Genomic DNA, 21,784 nt, shown 5'->3' with positions numbered 1-21,784 from the left:
TAACCCACAATCTCCATTTTCCAAAGCACGACTCCAGGATGGAGGTACACAGCCACTGTCTCAATGATGGACCCTCACTGTTCACAGGCCTCTGTGTAAACCTCACAGAAACTGCTTTTAAATTTCTGCATTAGAGCAGCTCTGATTGTTTAAAAAGTCTAGCAGCCCTTTCAGCAATCAATCAGAGGGACCACCAGTTATTCCTTTTTCAGGAATAGAAAGCAAGTCAGTAAGCCCCGTGGCAGGAGGCTGAACGAGATGATTTTTGAGGTCCCTTCGAACCCATGATACATAATTCTACAATGAGCACTCACCAGTCCTGAAGAATGGATGCTAAAATACAACGGTGCCCAGGGTGAATTACACAATAAACTTGTTAGAAAAAGTAAACAAAAATGTATGAGCTGAGGACCGTGTCATTTGTTTTTGGCAAAAAATGTGCTGTTGATCACTGCTATGTACAAGATCTGCAATGTGCCAATAACCAGGCTGTACATTCAGGAGATGGGGGGCTCTGATGGGGAACTGATTCTTCCACCTCCCCCACCTGCATGCCTTAGCTCTGCTTCCAGACAGGGCTGTTCTTCAAGTTACACTTTTGCCACTATCCGAGAAGTGGTAATGTCTCACTCAGGAGTCCTTTGATACACAGAGCTCCTGCTCACCCTTCCCCTGCAGCTGCACACAGTCGTGAGGTTGGGAGCTCAGACACAGCAGGCAGTATCCTGACTACAGTGACCTCAGCTATGTGACTGAGTTTGTGAAGCCACCATCCTAAGCTACCTCTTTCAGTGTCTCTGCAGCTGCCTGCACAGTGAAGGCCGCAATGGAAATCTGCCTCTTAACTTCTTCCCAGGCTCTGTGAGGATCAGTTTTGCTTTCAATATCAAACATGGCATCATAGATACCCGGGAAGGACTCTCCAGCATACTTGTTGTGGCTGCTTGGAGCAAAGATGACATGCCTGTGGGGAAAGAAAAAAAGCGCAGGTATACCAAGTGAAAAAATCATGAGCACTATGTATATTCATTTGGGGAAACTGTAAAACATATGTGCTAAAAAAGCAGCTAAGAATTACAAGACTAGAATATACTAAATAGACAGGAAATCTAGCTGGATCTGTCTTTAGAAGGATAGAATAAACAAGCCCATAGGACAAACTCTATAGGAAAGAGAACAGATTTAGCACAGGGAGCCCTCTCCTTGGGAAAACTCCCTGCATTTGCCTTATTAGGAATGAAGCCACGTTAGGAACTTTTGTAAATGAGAGCTCAACGAATCTGTTGAACTAACGTGACAGTACAGAGCAAGGAATAAAATAAAAAATGGGTGTACGACTGAGGAGAAAAACATAAAGAAGTCTCAAAAAATAATTAGTCATTATAAAAATAAATGATTGATAATTGCAAGATCTGAGAAAGGAATGTGAAAACCTATGGGAAACTGTTAAGAAAGGCATGGATTCTTTAGAGGAACAGTGATTATACTGGAACTGAAGTGGATAAAATCACAGCTTACATTTACTTATTTTTTATACTGAATAGTTGCAGTTAAATTTATTTTGTTCATAAAAGGTAATAAAGTGCATTCGTAGTATGTGAAGGATGCCCCCCAACTCGAAATAAACACTAAAGCTATGTTCACAGGGAGAACTGCAGGAAACAAACACTTCACAAAAGCATGAGCAACCGTTTATCGTCGGAGGATGGAAGTACAATTCTCAGTTCCACCTGCATGAGGGACTTCTGGCTTGGAGTGAATGCCTTCAGCCAGTGAGTCAGCTGCATCCAGCCATCAGACGTATCCAGCCATTGGGAAAAGGCAGATATTGTGAGCAAAGCGAGGCAGATGAGTACCCGACACTGGAAGCTAGCTTCTGGCAAGAGGAACTAATAAATCCACTGGACTCCTAGATGGGGTATGCTGGTGAATTGACCACTGCCTTCCTCCAGACCCACAGGCTTGTAGAGAGAGAACTTCAATAGGAACAAATTAAGGATTAAAGACAATGGCAAGCAACCAAAGGTGGGATGGACAGGACTCCAGAGAATAGCTCATGGGCCTTTATCTATCTGAAAACCTCAGAGTATCCTGGCTTATAGAAATAGAGTGGCAGAACTGGGAAAATGAATTAGGGTGGTGCAGACAAGGAGTTCTCCTTACAACAAAGCCTGCTACTCTCTGAATTATACCTAAAAAGGTATCTGCTGAGCTATAATGCCTACATACAGCCTACACAGAAGTTAGACTCATTAGGATGGGGTTCATCTCCAGAATCAGTCTAGACAGATAAGAAACTTAATTAAGAGTTAGGGGATTTAACTTAGACAGTTAAGGAACTTGGACAGGATAAGAAACTTGTTGCCTCACCTGTAAAACTTCCTTCCTGGTAAGCCAAGAGGATCAATGAAAGCTCTTTCTACAAACATCAGCTGATCGTTCACGATCCGCACTGCAACTGGGCTGCAGAGAATGGAAATGAAGCACATTTCACATGGTGAAGAAACATAACTCCTTTTCATTCAAATACTGCTCTTCTTCTTTGGATAGAAGACAAAGTTTTGTAAATAGTGACCTCCACCCATTGCACCCAAAGGGTATGGGAGCCCCACAGAATCATTAAGGTTGGAAAAGACCTCTAAGATCATCTAGTCCAATTGTCAGCCCACCCCTTCCATGTCCTCTGACCACATCCCTCAGTGCCACATCTCCACAGTTCTTGAACACCTCCAGGGATGGTTACTCCACCACCTCCCTGGGCAGCTTCTGCCAGTGCCTCACCACTCTTTCTGAGAATAAATTTGTCCTAATATCCAACCTGAATCCCTTATGGTGCAACTTAAGGCCATAGGGCTGTCTCCTAGGTTTTCAAGCAGCTCAGGTTTTCAAGCATCACTCTTATCTCCTTGAGGTGTGCTAAAAGGATAAACATTTGTGTCACCTACACCATTCAAGCATAGGTGTCTAAACACAGAGCTCAGTCCAACTTTAGCTAACAATGCAATCTGCTTTTCCATTTATTACAATAATTGTAATGACAAGCTGATATTTATAAGCTCTACAGCTGATACTATTCATCACTGAAAGCAGAATTAATCTTGGCAGATACTGCTTGTCTCAGAGTTCAAGGGCTCCGGTCCATACTAATCAGACAGACTCCCTGTGCAGTCCGTGCCCTCAATACCCAAAGCAGATGTGATTATCTCCCCCTTCAAAATACTAATTTTAACTCTATGAAATATAAAGGGAATGAGGACAAGTAATTATATCTTTAAGGTAGCTAAAAACTGAGCAATATCACCCCAAGGAGAGAAAGAAATTCAGGCTGCACTGGGAGCAAATCCAAAACTGACAAAAAGTTCAGCTGGTCTGCATTTTTAACTTTCTCCAAATAAAGTCTGATGGAGGGCTTCAGGAATACCCCGGGACAAAGAAAGGAAGAACCACAGGTGAGATGTTACTAAAATGGAGATACATGTGACCTTATGTTTTCAGACTTACTCCTTCCTGTCCACTTGCTCAAGCCTCCTGTGAAATTCAGCAGCAGCCTCTGAGAAGTTCCCCACGGCAGAAAAAAGAGGATCTGGAACAGAAAGGACTTTTAAACAACTTCAGAGGATCTGCAGAGCTCAATACCTTTCAGTTGCCCAGGGGGAGCACAACTACATTTGTTTGTCTGCTCAGCTTGCACGAGTTTTCTTGTCTCTCCCAGAATCGATGACTTTCCCTAGTGCAGGCAGGAAGAGCTGCACTACCAACAGGAACAAAGACCTCATCCACAGCCCCGTGTGCCACCTACCGTGCTGCCACCCTGGACTCTGCCTGCTATGCCTGACTGCATGCATCATGCTGCACGTTCAGTTGCTTTCTCCATCTCTGTGCCTGGCAGCCCATCCAAGCCCCATGCCACAGCTGAGCCACAGAAGCAGCAGACCTCCTGCTGACAACAATATCAGCAGCAATGATTTCCCTGTGGAAGGAGCTGTTTGATACAGACCTGGGGAAAAGAATCAATTTCTGCAGCTGGTTTTTGTAGAGCAAGGCAGGTGCTGAGAGCAGAAATGGCCTTGCCAAAACTCATTACAAAGAAGGAAGTTTCACAATGTGCATGTTTTGCCTACAGGTTTCAGGAATCTTTAGATAATCCAATGCATCCTCTCTTTATAAAGGAACATGGATGAGGTCAGCACTGAAATTCAGCCCCCTCTGTGAGCAACTCCAGTCCTTCTATGCTCAAAAACTCATCACACTACTTTAGAAAGTGCAAAGGCTCCTATTAAAACCTGTCCTGCAGTTTCTACTTCCAGTAGATTTATTTATTCATCACCAGCTCACACTTATTGCATTAACATTTCTCTTTAGTTTACACTACTAGAAGCACAAGTTTTGCCCTTGCAACCCGTTTAATGGACTGTGGTGCAGAGTCACATTGCTGGGGAGGATTCACACTTCTCCATAGCTGTGCTTCCCTGGGGCAATAGTTATCAGCATGCCAGAGGACAGAGCTCTGTCCTGCTGACATCATGGCTGTATCGAGGCAACAGATTGTATTTCAGAAGCAGTAGGAGGGGATTTAAGAGAAAAAGGAAAGGTCAACTGAAAATATATAAGAGAATTTGTGCTCATGTTCCTGAGCTATTCCGTGCTGCCAGTTTTGGTTATTTTAAGAAATATTATCACTTTATGGGTTTTTTTTCCCTGAAGACCTTATTTCTCAATAGCTCATTATTACAAGTAAATATTTCATGAAGAAAAGGCTTCCAGCACTCATTGTTGCAGAACAGCTGAAATAGTAACAGAAAGGCAAATTCAAAACAACTTCATCAACTGTTCTGAAGGACAATTATGTGATTTATTCAGCTTTAATTAACAGCTTTCTGACATTGGAGGATGTCAATAAGCAACTCTATAGAAATGTTGAGTGAAATGAATTTCGATTTTGTCAAAACTACATGTTTATTGTAATGCACTCTGGTGCAATTGAATAAACATAAAATGAGAATCATAGTTTTATTTAAGATATATTTTAAAACTTATCAGGCATCAGAGGAGAGACATGAAATCAATGAAAAAAACAGTGAAGGGCTGGAAAACATTCCTCGTAAATGGTCAAAGTGCCTCATCTGTGAAATTCTTGAGGAGACAGTTTAGTGATAGTGAAAAATAAGCCCCCAAAATTGCTACTGGAGCCTGGCCAACAAAAGTATATGCATCATTTGGAAGTTATTTTGGGTAAGTTCTAATGTGAAATGAGGAGGAAACACAAACAATGAAAATAAAAGATTTAATAGAAATTTTGGGACGTGTTCCAATAGTGGAAAGTCCTGGAAAAGTCCTGCCTTGATGTGTCCTCATACAAAATACTATGGTTCTCCTTGAAATAAATCTTACTGTTATGTAAACTCTCAGCCCACTGCAACCCACCACAAAGGGCCTCCTCTGTGGCCTTGTGGCAAAAAACATTGCTTCAAAATGGTCAAGAGTTTTCCACTTAGCCCACTACAGGAAGTTTTAAATGTCTTTTTTAGGTTTCCCCCAAGTGGGGATTTGTTTTGAATTCTTCACACAGACAGCCTAAAAGAGTAGTGCATTAAAGCTAATTTATATCTTCTATCCGATGGGTCCATCAGATACCAAATGGGTTAGGAATGACTAAAAATCCTCTCTGGTACAGAAACACAAGGCAAGGAGAAAGAAAGAAGTGAGAGGGATAGAAAAGAGAATGACCGTGGAAACTATCTGAGCTTGTGACCCACAGCACCCTGCCTGCCCCGTTCTATTTTATGTGCCTCATTACAGTGTGCTCACGTGCTCAGTAAATGCGTTTACACAGAAATTAAAGGGTTCTATTGCCTCTAAGTGGTATCCAGGCAGTGATACAGATGGGAAGCAGGTTTCCCAAGGTCACACTGAGCCTCTGACCCGTGTCTCTCAAATTTTAGGCAGCTGCCACGAATGTTTAATCTGCATTCTTTTTCAAGGAAGAGAAAATAATCTGGTCATGCATGAGAACCAGGTCGATACTATCTCTTTGTTCTGGTTGTGGTTCATGGCTGCTCGTCAGTACTGTGATAACACACATAATAATTTCAACGAACATTATAACTCCCATGTTTCTAAACAATAATGAGTTAATCCCAGTTAGGTTCAGAAAGATCTTTGTCAGGGGATTTAACTTGATAGCAGATGAGAAAGAGAAAAGGAATTCAGTTTCTGAGAGAGAACTGATATATCATGTCTCTGCATAACTCCAATTGACCCACTCAACAAATTCTGCTTTGGCTATTACTCACCAAATGACACTGTGTATGTTTTCAGCTGTTCTTTGTGTTTCTTGGCCAGTTGATAAATTCTATCACTGTATCCTTTTAAGGCCTCCCCATAGTCTCTACAATCAAATGGAATGACCTGGGAATCTGCAAGTTTGTAAACCAGTTTGCCTCGCAGCTTGGTGATTGCTAGCTGCTTCTTGAAGGTGGGGTCATAAAATTTATCCACTAACTCAAAGGTCTCATACACAGTGTGATAAACAGGATAATTGCTGAATTTGTCTGTTTTCTGAAAAAGAGAAGTTAAATTTGTCAGTGACTGAAGTTAAGATTGTATTGCTGGCATGATATTGTGCACAGCTTCCAAATCAAAAAAGCTACTTCTTAAAAAGCACAACTACCATTCCCTTTTATTTATCTTCAGAAAATAAATCAACCCAAACCCCAGACTGTCACACAAGAATAAGGGACCAGGTTTCCTTCTGCCCACCTGCACAGACCTGCCTTCAGTTCCCTTGTACACACATGGCCTTCACTGATTCAGAAATGAGTCTGAAGTTTGGGATCACAGAAATCCTCAGCTGTGGCCCCTCTGAATATTGCATAGTTTCCTGAACAAACTCAAGGGGGATGTATATATAAAGGGGACTACTAATAGTATGGTGGAATGAAATCCACCCTCCTAATCAGATTCTATAAATATACTCTTGAGAACTTGATAGCCTATAAAATGTACACATTACAGTAACATTTTATTCTCCATGCCATTAGGTTTCTTGTTAAATTTTAAAATGGTACTGATGAGTCAAAAATGAGCCAAGAATTCACTGAAGCTTTTTTTTTTTATTAACTATGAATAAATGCTTTTAAAAGATGACTTTTCAGCACTATCAAACCCCTCAGAGCAATCTGTTGGCTCACCCTATTCTTGGTGTAGCGCACTCTGCCAGACGCAATTCCCAGTCTCTGGAAGTAAGCTTCAAAATCACTGCCTGATCCCAGTTTGTTTATTCTGTGTGTAGAAAACAGGACACGTAAGAGAGGCAATACTTACTTTATAAAATGGTGGTAATTTATGCAAAATGCAGATTTTCATAGAAATGGAGGTCAAGGCTTCTGAAGGGCACACCAGGGATGCTCGCTGGATCAGAGAGTGGATGAGCAGCAAGCTTAATTACCCTAACTGATTTTATTCCAGCACACTAATCCAGTATCCAGTATTACTAGGAGAATCTTTTAAAGGTAGCAACCCCGACTGTGACCACATTAGGAAAAAAATGAACATAGCATGCACAAGAACTACAGATTTGCATCAGATAAGCCTCCGCAATCTTAAAATATTAGAAGTCTATTCCCAAATCAAAAGGAATTGGGAGGCAATATATGTAGAGACAGATGTGCTTACATACTTAGCATATTCTACGGTACAAGGGCTGGCAAGTAATTTCCACAGTAGAAGACAGATTAGCATTTGTTACTTACAAGTAAATATTGCCATCTGCTGGGTAGGTGTGGAAAGGCAGAGGAAAAGCAAAATAATAGTAGGAAAGACATTGTCTTCTAGGGGTTTTTGAATGTGTGTAGTCATAATAATAGAAAAAAAGGTCGTAGCATTTTATTTTATTTTAGATACTGTTAGAGACTTCAAGTACAGAAAGATTTTTGCAGTGCTGTCATCAACAGCATATCCTGAAGAATTCTGGGGAGAAACCATGCTATGATACAATGAAAATATCGGGAAAGTGAAAACAGAGGAATTACTTACCTGGGATAACTGTTATTTTCAGGTGCAGGGTCTTTCTCAAGCCAACTGTCATAAAGAGATTTATTCTCATAACCCTCATCAGGGCTTGAAATCTGGAGAGGAATAGATCATTATCTCGTTGGAAGTATCTCTAACTCAAATCAGTATCAAAGGAGACCTCTACATCATTCTTAACCAACAGCACAGCTGCATGCAAGGAGGCACTTATACCCAACCTACTGCCATATACAACAAAATAGCATCTCATGGGCAGCTGGAGACAATCACAGGCAGAGGGTAGAGCAAGATAAAAGCTGAAAGACACAAGGTAAAGCCCATCTGCTTTTGGAAGAAATCAGAAGCATATTTGGGTTTCTAGGACTTTTTGCCAACTTGTTATAGCTCTGTGTATGCCCATATCCAACTGCATGTGACAGCACTGTGGAGCTGCCCCAGCTGTTCACCTCTCAGCTGGCAAAGGGAGAAGACAGCCCTAAGGCATCACAATTTTGTTCCACAAAACAATGATGCTCTCTTAAGAGGCTGAGCTTGAAATTTGCCTGGTTTTCCTTACAGGAAGCTTACAAAGGAACTATGTTAGAAGAAAGGGTAATATCAGTGTAACACAGTCAAGACTGGAGCCAAGATTAGAGTGATGCAAGACACTCCTGCTCTGAATAAATAAATGAATAAAAAGATAGTTCTGTATCTGTGATGGAGAATTATGAAGCTAGGAAACTGTTTGTCCAAAGCTGCTAGAAGAACTATGGCAGAATTACACACAACCCAGAACTCCAGTCCTAGTCTCCAGCTATGCCTACCTCTCTGTGACAGCTATGGCAAAAGTTATCATTGTCCTTCAACTGTAAAATTTGTTATGATGTGTGCAAGATTGGGATTTTTCTTTTTCTTTTTCTTTTTTTTTTTAATGCAAAGCATAAATGTGCATGGTTAGATGCATAATATTGTTGAGTCTTAATACAGCACTGAAAAACAGAAAGACTACAAATTGAAAATCCTAGGAGTTCTGACCTCTAAAATTATGGCAACAGTTAGCAGAAAAAATAACAACTTTGTGAAGCAATCATTTGACTGCTGTCATTTTCAGGGCATTTCAGCAAAGTTCTAAGGCTAAATTGGAAATGGCATAATAGGAGCAAGCTGAACTCTTGACACAAGCAAGTAAAGTACTTCATGCTCTGTCAGGGATGTTGTTCTAACAACAGCTCTGGTCATATCAAAACCATTGGCCAGCATTTTTATACAAAGCTAAGAACCTTGTAAAACATACTATTTAACTTAGATTTAAATCTGGGATTAGATCCCAGGAGAATAAGCACGTTCGAACCTTTATATAAATTTTATTGTGTGATGTTAGAATCAGTGAGCTAAGGGAAAGATATATCACAGTTCTGCAGTGTCTGCCAGTCACCCATACGTATGCTTCTATACCACCAGAAATGGTGGCCTAGGTAGAACTTATCTTTGAACAGATTGCCCTTGGTATCCCTGACTTCACTTCCATAGTCCATCAAAACAACTTTTTCCTTGGGTAAATCCCAGAAAACTCCATTAATCATCTTAAAGGGAATGTCCAGGGAGTGTGAAAGAAAGGCTTCTCAACCAGAGATATATGATCATTGGAGGCCACTTGGGACACATCAACACTGGTAATTAGAGATGGTTTGGAAATGGAAATTACAGAATTGAAGCACTATAAAAACTGAACCATGATTTTATTTTCCAAACTGATGGGAGGCAGACACAGTTTGAACAGTAAGAAAAGACAGGAAAAACTGTTCTCTAGAAAAATGTGGTGTGAAACAGTGAAAAAAAAGAAGTGATTATATAGAGAAAATGGATTGTAGATGAGATTCTTTGGAGAGAGAAAATATGATAGAAGATACCTGCAGAATGTGTTGTTTGATTGTGTTCAGAAAGCAGAGAACAGCAGAAAATAAGAATACTGTTGCTGAGCTCTGAACTGTGAAACAGAAAAAATAGCTGTCTATTTTGTCAATAAGAAACAAATAAGAAAAAAAATCTAAGATGTTCCAGCAGTGGCTTCTAGGAGCTCAAGCCATAGTCAAGACTTCCACTGGCATCATAACCACGATCCCTAACAAATGACACTATGAAGAATATGAACAAATATAATGTTCTTTTAGGAGCTGTTGAGCAAGGAAACAGCATGGAATTGCTGTCAGATATTCTGCTGTTAATATTATTTTTCCACTGTTAATTCTAAATAACACTGAACAAGAAAACTTTCAAAAAAAGCTCATCTTGAACACTTCCAATGGCACTTAAATGGATATTTCCTATCTTAAACCAGCAATAGATGAATAGATGACTTTAGATTAAAGAATGAGATAACATTTTTAGCCTAAAGCATCCTTTTAGTTCATTTAGAAAACACAAGAAGCAGGTCTATGGGTAAATGGGTTGTTGCAAATAGAATATATATCATTTGGACCAGGTTCCTGCAACACCAGGGACACAGAACTTCTTAAAGGTGAAACAGACTGCTCCTCAGACTGCAAAATGTGACAGCTAATGCCTGAAGAAAGAGTAAGATAAAAACAGTTGATGAGGAAGTTACATGTAGACAGTAAAATAAAAATAAGGGAAAAGTGTAGGTAAACCACCCCAGCTGCACACTGTAATTTCCAGTGCCAAAAGTACTGCCTTTAAAAATAATTCAGAATGAATGCATCCTGTGGGAATGGATACTCATAGCTGGAGTCATCCTATCATGTGATGTTTCAGTGGAGATTTCTACTTCGAACCACATCACCTTGGTTCCCTTAATATCATGGGAAAAAGATTTTTGAGAGTTAATAGGCATAAGAGTGGGCAACCATATGGGTTCAGTGGTTCCACCCATAATCTTTAAAGGGAGCCTACACTCTTGAAGTCAGACAGAGACATCTTTGATTAGCAGAGATGAAGCCAGAGCTGAGGATAATAACAATGGCACATGCTGGTGCCACAGCTAGTCAACAACTTATATGACCAATGAAGTATCGTGCCTTAGTGGATCACAGTCTTTCAGCCTTGTGATAATTCATACTGAAAGTTAGAAAAAGCAAAGGAGCCATGATCTGACAACTTGTAGTAAAGAAAATCCATACATCTGGCCCAGTACAAAGCCCATGCAGTCCTCTGATATTTATTATAGTATTTCAGGGGTTCAGTGAAGACATGGACCTGACTCAAGGGGATCTGAGAGAAGCTGCTATCTAGCCAACGTGAAAAGAAATAGATTTTAGATTTTAATAGATTGCAGTTCAATGTAAAATGCAGTCTATTTCCTTGCATGCTTACAATAACTGATCTTACTCAAATGTTATCTTGAATTTATTTATTTATACACTTATCTATATTCCGAGTTTTATATATATATATATACTGATATATACATGTATACGTATGTATTTATTTATCTCTACATACAATTATTTCACTATATATTGCAAATAATATTCCACTTATGTCAGTGATACATTTCAGCCTTGCTAAGAATGCTAAGGAACTGTGAGCCAGGACTGTGTACCACTGAGGGGATGTTTTGCCACTGATTTTAGTAGAATCAAGATTCTTTCAGCATCTCTATAAGACAAAAGCAATATTAATTAATATTTAATTAATGACCAAAAATTAATCAATAAATCAATAACATTTAATTAATTACTAAATAGTCCCATTTTATTCAGTAAACTTGCACATTCTCAGAAAATCAAGAATAAACACTCTGATTCAGTACCTCTTTTGTTAGATTATATATCAGTTTGTAGAGAAGAGGGGTGCAGTCAACTCTTAATGTGTAGTTGCCTGAAAATGAAGCACAGACATAGAAATCTTCCCCCCACATGCCACTGGCATTATCTTCCTAACAGATTAAGCCTTGCAGTCCTTTCTTAGATAAACTCCTTGACTCCAAGGCAAAGAATTTAGATCTCGCCTCACAATATATACAGAAACAGACTGTTTATTTGATCACATTTTGTAAGTTCTTGTTCCTACACAATAATGCACTGGTTATAGAACATGCAAAGCAATGTATTGGAGCTTCCACATAGTTCTAGAATATGCCCAACTATCTTTCATTTGCTACTCGTCACTCATTAGCCCTTGTCACATGCTCCCCAAAGCTTACATTAAACAGAAGGCAGTGGGTAAGTACCTCATAGGGAAGCTGCTTGCCACAGCAGCAAGAGCCCCACTGCAAACAAACTGTTGCCACTACTGAGGGAGGCAAGACTGCAAAGCCATCTTTTCTGCAGCCATCCAACAGCAGCTGGGCAAAAAACCTAACACTTCTCTACTCAGATGTGGACAACAAGAGGGTGAGAATGTTTTGACATAACAAAACATCAGAAAACACTGTTATTAGGTGCTGTCATTGCTTTAGACCTGGAGTCATCCACTCCATGCTCCCAAGAGTGAATGTTGGACTAATAATTACAGAAAACCCATCAGTGATGTAAAAATGTCTAGATAATGTTAAAATTACTTGATTACATTAGTAATGTTTCCAACAAGAGTCTGTATTTGGGAACTGGGAACTACAGACACAAAAATACTCAAAAGGATGATTTGCTATTCCTTTTATGGATTCTAAAGTCTCAAGGCCAGTGAATAGAAAGAATGTGCTGTTCAAAACATGGCACAAGAAGCAGTGTAGAGAATACATGGTGATAAAAACAATTAATTCCCAGAGTATGGATGTTTTGGCTGTACAGGGGATGCTCAGAGGAAAGTGAAAGATGCCTGAGATACTTAAAACAGTCCACTGATGATACTGCTTTTTTGCCTTATTACATCTTTCCCACTGGTTTTACTTTCACACTTTCTTTACTGCATAAAGCAAGAGACATGCCTGAGTAATGAAGATTTGGAAGAAAGCAGTTAATGCAGCAGCATGTTGGCTGCAAATCAGGTGAAAAAAATAAATGTGTTACAATCCATGCTGAGAATACAAAGCAGTTGTAAAGCTATTATTTCATCCATGAGATCTGTGTGAAATTCTGCTCCACTTTTTCCACAGCGTGTATGCTGTATAATTGAAGGAACAGCTCTACTGTCCTCACACCCAACCTCCAACAGAACATTCAGAAACTGGGTTTGGCTTTTCTTTCCTTCCAATCCTTTTGTGGCAGACAGAATTTTCAGCTGACAGGAGGAAAAAGAGTTTTTAAATGTGCCTATTGATATCTATCTTATTCACACAGAGTAAGCTCAAAATGGTTGGGTTTAACATGGGAAAAGCAATGCCCTAAAGAACTGAGAATACAGTGCTAAACAGCTTCACAGTACTCTACTGATGAAACCTCTCCCCTGCGACAACAGGCTGAGAGAGCTGGGGCTGTTCAGCATGGAGAAGAGAAGGCTCTGAGGAGACCTGAGAGTGGCTTTCAGTATCTAAAGGGGTCTGCAAGAAGGAAGGGGACAAGACTCTGCAGCAGCATCTGTGGTAACGGGACAGAGGGAAATGGTTTCAAACAAAAGAAGGGTCGATTTAAACTAGGTATTAGGTAGAAGTTTTTTACAAGGGTGGTCAGGCACTGGCACAGGTTTGCCCAGAGAGGTGGTGGATGCCCTGCCCCTGGAGACACTCAAGGTCAGGCTGATAGGGCTCTGAGCTCCTGATCGAGCTGTAGGTGTCCCTGCTCACTGCAGGGGGGCTGGACCAGATGGCCTTTAAGAGTCCTTAAGCAGTTCTATGATTCTGTGATGATTTCAGCACAGAAAACAGCAAGTGAAGGCCTTCTGCAATAAAGCTCAGAGTAATTTACGGATATTGTTCTTGCTATTCTGATTTAAGTCACTGTGCTTGCTCCAACTTTCCTCATCTAGTTTCTCAGCTGCATCCCTGTATGCCAGATTCTTCTGAGAATCTGAAGGACACAGTAAATTAAATAATAGAGAGCTTATTTTTCTATGACAACCCTGGTATAATCTGCAAGGAACTCTCTGCACGGTCTCCCTACTCACAGCACTGAAAGTGTGCACACCATCCCAAAGCAACAAAATGATTTCCCATCCCTATGAAATGTAAGCCCAAGGTTTTGGCACTAATTGTCTTGAGACTGTAAAAGGTATAGTGTCCCAAGGTACTATCATCCACTGTAAATGGAGCTGGAGCTGAGCTGCATGTACAGTCTGTCGTACATCAAAACTGTAATTGTATAATAACTGATAAAGCAATTAGGAAAGATTTTAAAATTAGTACTGGTCAGGTTATTTTCACAGAGCACTGAAGATATAGGAGGCCTTCTGGCATCCAGATATGTGGACTGCAGCTCATCGATGGCACTATGTGCAACAAAAAAGCAACACGAGAATTGAAATCATCCTCTCTCTCCGCTTCATTCTGTGTTTGTTACAATTACACTGAATATTACATTACTGATGTTTGCTAGCTCTGGATGCAATTAATAATACACAGTGAAGTACTAAACTGACATCTGTAAAGTGAGTTTAAAAGTAAGACATACCTTCTATAGAAGAATCTGTGTTGATGTACGCTACTGCCCGTTCCTGGAGGACTCTGGCATTTTCCTGGGGTTGTAAAAGTATAATTATTATTTTCATTTAGTGACATTTACTCAAGAACAAATTAAGCATACTACTTTTGTTTTGTTTTGTTTTGTTTTAACCACATTACCTTCAAAAAACAAGTCAGGATAAATAGCAAAATGTTCTTTCCTAATTATTGTGGTGTATGAGGATGGGTCAGTGACCTGGGCAAAGAAAATTCACTCTTGCTTCTGGGACTCAATTTGTTCTGGAAGTCACCCACAAGAAGTGGGTGATGCCTGCTGCATCACATAGGAGCAAGATGGGACAGGAAAATGAATGCAGAAGATATGAAACTGCAGGGAATGGCTGACTCACCAGAGGGCCGTGCAGCCTTCCAGAAGGACCTGGACAGGTTGGACAGGGACTGACAGGAAGCTCATGGAGGTCAATGAGAGTGTAGAGTCCTGCACCTGGGGAGGGACAGCCCCAGGCACTGGCACATGCTGGAAGCACCCAGCTGGAAAGCAGCTCTGCAGAAATTGGCCTGAGAGCCCACTGAACATGAGACAGCAGAGTGTACTTGCTGCTAAGAAGGTTGATGGTGCTCTTGTCTGCATTAGGCAACGTATTGCCAGCAGGTCAAGAGAGGTGATCCTTCCTCTATTTAGTGCAAGTCAGCCCACACCTGGAGTTCCCTGTCCAGTTCTTGGTCCCCCATTACAAGAGGGTTATGGACATTGTGGAGAGAGCCCAATAAAGGGCCAACAAGATGATGAAGGGCTTGGAGCACCTCTCCTATAAAGAGAGGCAGAGAGATCTGGGACTTCTCAGCCTGGAGAAGAGGAGGCTCAGGGGGATCTCATTAATGCCCATAAATACTTGATGGGAGGATCTCAAAAGAGGTTGGACATGACTGCCTTCAGAGGTCCCCCCTCCAAATTATAACATACTGTGATTCTGTGATTACTGAACAGCATTGTAATAGGGCAAATTAAAGTCATATATGTATTTTAATTTTGCACTCACAGTGCTTAAAAACTACAGCGCTTTATCAAGTAAAAAGTCAGGTGCTTTCTGAATGTATAAAACGTGACTGGGAGGTGATCCAGAATTCACAGAATCACAGCAGTGCAGGGGTTGCAGGGGTTGGGACCTCAAGAGATCACTGACTCCAACCCTCTTCTAAAGCAGGTTCCCTACAATAGGTTGCACAGGTAGGTGCCCAGACAGGTCTTGAATATTTCCATAGAAGGAGACTCCACAACATCTCTGGATAACCTGTTCCTGTGCTCCACCACCCTTACCATAAAGAATTTCTTTCATATGTTCATATGGAACTTCTTATGTTCCAGTTTTGGGCCATTGCTCCTTGTCCTATCACTGCACACTACCAAGAGCCTGGCTTCATCCATTTGCCTCCCATCTCTCTTCAGGTATTTATAAACATTAATCAGATCCCCCCTCAGTCTTCTTTTCCTCAGGATGAACAGACCCAGGTTACTCAGCACTTCCTCCAAGTGGTGAGCATACAAGAGATGCTCCAAGCCCTTTTTCATCTTTGTGGACCTCTTCTGGACTCCTAGGAGATCCCTGTGTTTTTTGAACTGAGGAGCCCAGGCCTGGACACACCATTTTAAATGAGGCCTCACCAGTTTAGCTATTGAGATCACATTCTAGTATTTAACTGAATTTTAACAATGATTAAATGGATACTGCTGTTATTTCTAAACTCACTATCTTCTAAAAACAATGAATCAAAGCTGTTTTGAGTCAACTAAGCATCGCTTTCACGCTTAATATTTACATACACGTGCTTAATTTTTTTGCAAACTGGTAATTATTTTTGGAATTGATATTCTAATCAGGATGTGATGTGTTACTAAATCATGGCTTTGTAATAGATATTCTAATTAGGTTAGTAATTGACACTGATTCATTCAATTTACAACCAACTAATTATTTTTAAATCATGCAAACTACGAATCAGCTTGATAAGAACTCCCTAACACACTCAGTGTATTTAAAACAAACACTACAGAAGATTCTGCAGGAGAATATGAAGGACTGTATGCATTTGTATGTGCATACATGCAGCCATGCATGTGTGAAAACGCAGCATAAATTCCTTCAAGATTTGTTTATGTAACAAAAAGATGTTCCCACAGTTGTAGAGTCTTTGTTACAGAGAAGACAGTAAATATAATGGGATAATCTTCCCCAAGATTTAGTAGATGACAGATCTGGCAGCTGCAGGAATGTAAGCTGTGAGGAATGTTTCCAGAGGAAATAAAATCAAATTTTGGTGTCAAAGAGTAGGAATGCACACCACTGAGACAAAGCAGGAAAACAATAATGGAAAACATAGAGGTTCAGATATGAGTGGTGCTTAGAGGCTTGAAAGCTGGTACAGCTGTCATGGCACGAAATAGTAGATGATAGATTACTAACTATTAAATTATTAAGCCAAAAACATTGCAGAGCAGCAGTAATAATATGAGAACAAGCATACAAAGAACTAATCTATTCATTACTTGCTCAAGAGAGAGAGATCTTTTAAGTACCATGCTTTCATACACCTCATTCTTAAAACACTGCTCTTTTTTTTTCTCTTGATAGCATCTAAACGTGCCCAGATAAATAGAGAAAGAAATCATAAATAAAAGATTAATATATAGTACACCTTTGTTACCAGTGGAATTCAGGACAGGTGAAGTTTTATTACCAACTCGTTCCAATCACTCAATAAATAATGTTAAAGATAACTGATGTTATGTTTTCTTTGTGTAATATCCCACAAAGCAACAATAAGGTGCAGCGTGTCTATTGCAGCTAGAAGCAAAACAATATTTCATGGGACTAAATGTCAGTGCAAATCCAAGAACAGAGAAATATCAGCTTTGTTAACAGAAGAACGATGCCGTTTGGTGTCGGGAAGCACATTTCTGGTTTTGTTATGCAATTTTGTGTTCTACTGATAAATACATTGAGCAAAAATATTTAAATGTTTTCCTTTAAAGATTTTGAAAGTACAATCCAAGTTCTATAAATAAAGCCTCGCAATTAAAATTTTAACAGCAAAAAGTTCTGTTAAATGATTCAGTGCTAATAAGCTGACACAGTTCAGTCTAAACATGTTTCATCAGACAATTTTTCATCTGATCTATTTCTTACTTGGATTTAACCAACAAAGCAATGACAACTCTGATAAGATACATTTCTCAGCAGGGCTGGACTAATCCACTCGTAGGGCTAGGAACTGAACATGCCCAATAATGCAAAGGTGAGGAAGAAAAAAAAATCAGGGAAGTTTTAAATATAAATTTTAGAAGGGTTGCTATGAGAAATTAAACAGGTAATTTGTATAAATATATGGGAAAATTGAAGCACCTGAAAAGAAATCCATTGTGCTCCAATTTCACTTCAAAGTTACTAATTACATCCTAGGAATAGCCATCCACTGGGTTCTGTGCTTCCCTTTCCAACTTCTGCTTTCTTCGCAATATTTGTTATTTACCTCAGCCCATTCTGTGGAGCCCAGCAATCCAAACTCTTCTGCATCCCAACTAGCAAAAATGATAGTTCGCTTAGGTCTCCAACCTGAAGTCACATAATTAAACTTGAAAATTCAGCTCATCTTAGAAAGTCTAGTGAAAGGTCAGCACAGTTAATTGAATCACTTTTTTAAAAAGTAGACTTAATTGATATAACAGTTAAAAAAAAATCTGAGTTCTTCAGAGAAACATATTACTGCAAAGACATTTCCTCTTAATATAAAATTATCATTCCATACAACTAAAATTGTAGCATTACACTGACAAGAGACAAGGGAATAAATTAAGCCAAGTAAGATGCAATGGAGCAGATGCATCTCTTCAGTGAATTTGTATGTTTCATAATGAAAAATATAACCAACTTTCTGTAAAGGTGAAGTTTAAATCAAAACAACTGCTACTGGGAGTACTCATCACAGTCTCTCAAAGCTGTTCTTTTCCATATCCATCATGTTAAGTCCATAATAAGAAAGTTACCTTCCATCTTCATTTTACCAAAACTTCGAACAACCTCTTGAAGAACAGCTGCACCCGTACTTGGATCAATACCACCAAATACCCAGGAGTCTCTATGACCTCCTAAAATAATGTATCTGTCTGCAAACAAGCACACAATATCAAACATGACTTAAAAATGCATGTAGGTTATCTGCATTCCCATTAATTCCACCAATATTATTCAACAAATTTGTCAGTAGCATGGACAGTGGGATTTAGTGCACCTTCACCAACTTTGCCAATGACACCAAGGTGCATGATGTGGTTGAAACACTGGAGGGGAGGGATGCCATCCAGAGGGATCAGGTCAGGTTGGAGAAGTGGACCCATGCAAACATCATGACATTCAACAAGGCCAAGTGCAAGGTCCTGCATCTTGTTCGGGTCAATTTCAAGCACAGACACAAGCTAGGGGATGAGCAGACTGACTGCAGCCCTTGAGGAGCAAGTGTTCTGGATGGAGATTCCCATGGTAAAAGGACAGGCATATAAAGAATTACAATATCATTCTAGCATTATAATTCGATTATATTCTTGAGAATGTCTATTAAAAACAGTGTAGTGGAGGGATGGGACAGGCTATTAAGGATTTCTCAGACTCCAGTATTATCTGGCTATCTTAGAAAGTAACTTTTCCTTATAACTCAAGGACAATTTCACCAAATACCAAATAAAGAAGGAATTAAAATCCTCAGGCACCTTAAGCTCACCTGGTTCCACAGCTCCTCTGATGACACCAATGACATTGTAAATTCGTGCAACTTCATTGTTTGTATGAACGTGCATTCTGACTTTTCTGAAATGAAAAGTAGTGTGTCATAATCATCACTGCATGTAAACAGGAAAGTTTATGTTTCTGTTTTGCTTTGTGTGTTCAGCACTTTTCTAATCCACTGCGCTGCATCAGTGTCCCATTTCTTATTTCAGGTTGATCTGCTGACAGAAAGAGGCCTACACAGGTTAGCCCCTAAGGTTGCAAATATTTACAGAATTTGTTTTTTTATTTATGGGTATTATTTAGTGGGTAACAATTGGTCAAACATATATTAGAGGAGGAAACTGAAGAGTCTATGCAGTAACTAAAAATGTATCTGAATTTTTACCAAAACAGTAACTGCAGATATAAATATTTTTATAAAGAATACTCTGTGATTTTGCAGCAAACCTATGTGAATTGTGATAGGATCTGGAGAGAGTCATTATAAACAGTTAAACACAAATATATTGAAATCTCTGTTTAGGACAGCAGATCAAAGTAATCAAGATTTGTCAAACCAAAAAAAATGCATTAAAGAAAACTTTCATGAAATTTTATTAAATGAAGGAAATTCAGGTATTAGAAGAAGTAAAAATAACGTAATATTCAGCTCTTTTTAACCTATAGTATACACAAAGAACGAAACAACATTAATTTTGGGTCTGGCCAAACCCCAAGAGTTTCACATCTTTTCAACAGCAAATCTGCATAGCTGTCAAAATTGAGACCCACTTCTCAAGACAGCTACTGGATTATTGCCAAGAAAATAACTGACACCTGTGTCCTGAACATGCATATGCTTGCACATTTTCCATGTGCAAGTGTCTGTCTACCTCAACTCAAAAGTGTTCAGACTTAGAATTACTCTGATAGAAAAGTATATGCAGGATTAGTCTCTATTTAAAAAAACTGTGCCCCTATCAAGTGGGTAGATGTAAAAAAGTAAAAAATATTTCCTTTGTATATATCTTCACAATGAATCATGGTAGTTCTTTCTTAACCATTCATTTTATTACTCTTAAAGATGTTCAAAACTGCACCTTGATTATGCTTTCTTTTTTTTTCCTACTTTATTCATTTTCAGATGGTATTAAAACAGAGCAAAAAAGAATAGACTAAGCCTGTACAAAATTATATAGTGTCAAAATAATATCTTGTTCTGCAGGATTTGGAACAGTGATAATGGTACATCAGTTTTACACACTGCTCATTGCTACCAACCAGTCCACATAGAATAAAATTTCATGTAAGCTGGAACTATTTTTGTGTGATGTATTCCTATATGAAAACTATCTTTAGCTTTTTTTAATGCAGTTTATAAATTATCAGATATCAGGAATGCTATGACAGTCCCTAACAGACAGTCAAATCTTTGCCATCCAACAATTGTTACGGGGCTTGATGTGCTTGAAAGTGATTCTTAGTGTTAGAGACCTGACCAGTTTTATTTTTCCATTATAGATGAAAGAAGGTAAAGAGCAAAATACTATTGCAAAATCAACAATTCCAAGTCCAATCTCTCCCAGATTGTAGGACATATGTGCTACAGGTTTTTATATCCTGTTATTTTTATGGACTTTTAACCATGGGAACTACCAGCATTGGGAAACAGCTGATGGACTCACAGAGCATTTCCACATTCTTAAGTTCAAAGAAACACTGGAAGGCTTCCAGTGGACAATGGAAACCTATCTAGAAGAGGACTACTGAATTAGTAGTGCTTCCCTTTTGGACTTACATAAATTGGCTTAACTACTTTCCCCTTGGTCATTAGAAACATGAAAGAAAAAGTAATAGATTGGATATATACTTTTTGCATCTGTCTATCCATTTACATTGGAGAACACTGAGCAAAACTGTAGTTTTGTCCCTTTACCTTCAAATTTTAATATTTATCATTGAGTGTTGTCCACTAAGAATAACATTAAATTATCCATGGCAGGGTGGTTGGAACTAGATTTTACTTTAAGGTCCCCTTCATCCAAAACCATTCCATGATTGTATGTTTCTATTTGAACATTTGTTTCACAGACTTTTTCTTAAGGACATTTTTGCAGTTTTTATAAACAAACCTTGTTGAAAAGTTGCCTGCAAATCCTGGCCCTATGTTATAAGACACATTGAGAGCTCCCTTCCAGCTGCTGTCTGGAGCTGCAGGTCCTCCCATTGCTCTGTTAAGTGAAAACCAAGAGAAACACAGTTGAGCAGTGGACTAAAAACAGAAATTCCTTTAATAGCTGCTGCACCTAAACTGAAGTGGGTTTACAAAATTATTAGAAGCATCATGCCAGAAACAGCTTTGGATTTTTGACATTTCTGATGCACATGCTACTACAAAATAGCAACTAATACAAGTAACTCTATAGATTTTACCATCTTAAAATAAAAAATCTCATAGTACATTTGTGAATAGTAAATTCTGGTGAAGAGCACTGATGTA

The 21,784-nt window shown here is 39.2% G+C and overlaps 1 protein-coding gene across 2 annotated transcripts in view; it reads right to left on the bottom strand.

The window, feature by feature from the left end:
• Nucleotides 1–393: 393 nt before the first annotated feature.
• The window catches only part of LOC136044614 (N-acetylated-alpha-linked acidic dipeptidase 2-like), a 30,278-nt gene continuing 8,887 nt past the window's right edge, over nt 394–21,784 (bottom strand). For both annotated transcript variants that reach the window (XM_065729979.1, XM_065729978.1), the window contains 12 exons: nt 21,417–21,515; nt 19,298–19,383; nt 18,567–18,686; nt 18,053–18,135; nt 14,514–14,577; nt 11,780–11,847; nt 8,035–8,126; nt 7,191–7,281; nt 6,294–6,558; nt 3,502–3,583; nt 2,371–2,463; nt 394–964 (listed from right to left, as the gene is read on the bottom strand). In XM_065729979.1, coding sequence (XP_065586051.1) covers nt 775–964; nt 2,371–2,463; nt 3,502–3,583; nt 6,294–6,558; nt 7,191–7,281; nt 8,035–8,126; nt 11,780–11,847; nt 14,514–14,577; nt 18,053–18,135; nt 18,567–18,686; nt 19,298–19,383; nt 21,417–21,515 — 1,333 coding nt within the window. In that variant the 3' untranslated portion in view covers nt 394–774. The remainder of the gene's footprint in view (nt 965–2,370; nt 2,464–3,501; nt 3,584–6,293; nt 6,559–7,190; nt 7,282–8,034; nt 8,127–11,779; nt 11,848–14,513; nt 14,578–18,052; nt 18,136–18,566; nt 18,687–19,297; nt 19,384–21,416; nt 21,516–21,784) is intronic.

This window comes from Cyrtonyx montezumae, unplaced genomic scaffold (genome assembly GCF_038088225.1).
Source record: "Cyrtonyx montezumae isolate F1298 unplaced genomic scaffold, pur_monq_1.0 scaffold_12, whole genome shotgun sequence".
NCBI lineage: Eukaryota > Metazoa > Chordata > Aves > Galliformes > Odontophoridae > Cyrtonyx > Cyrtonyx montezumae.
This window is presented reverse-complemented; position numbering and strand designations above follow the sequence as displayed.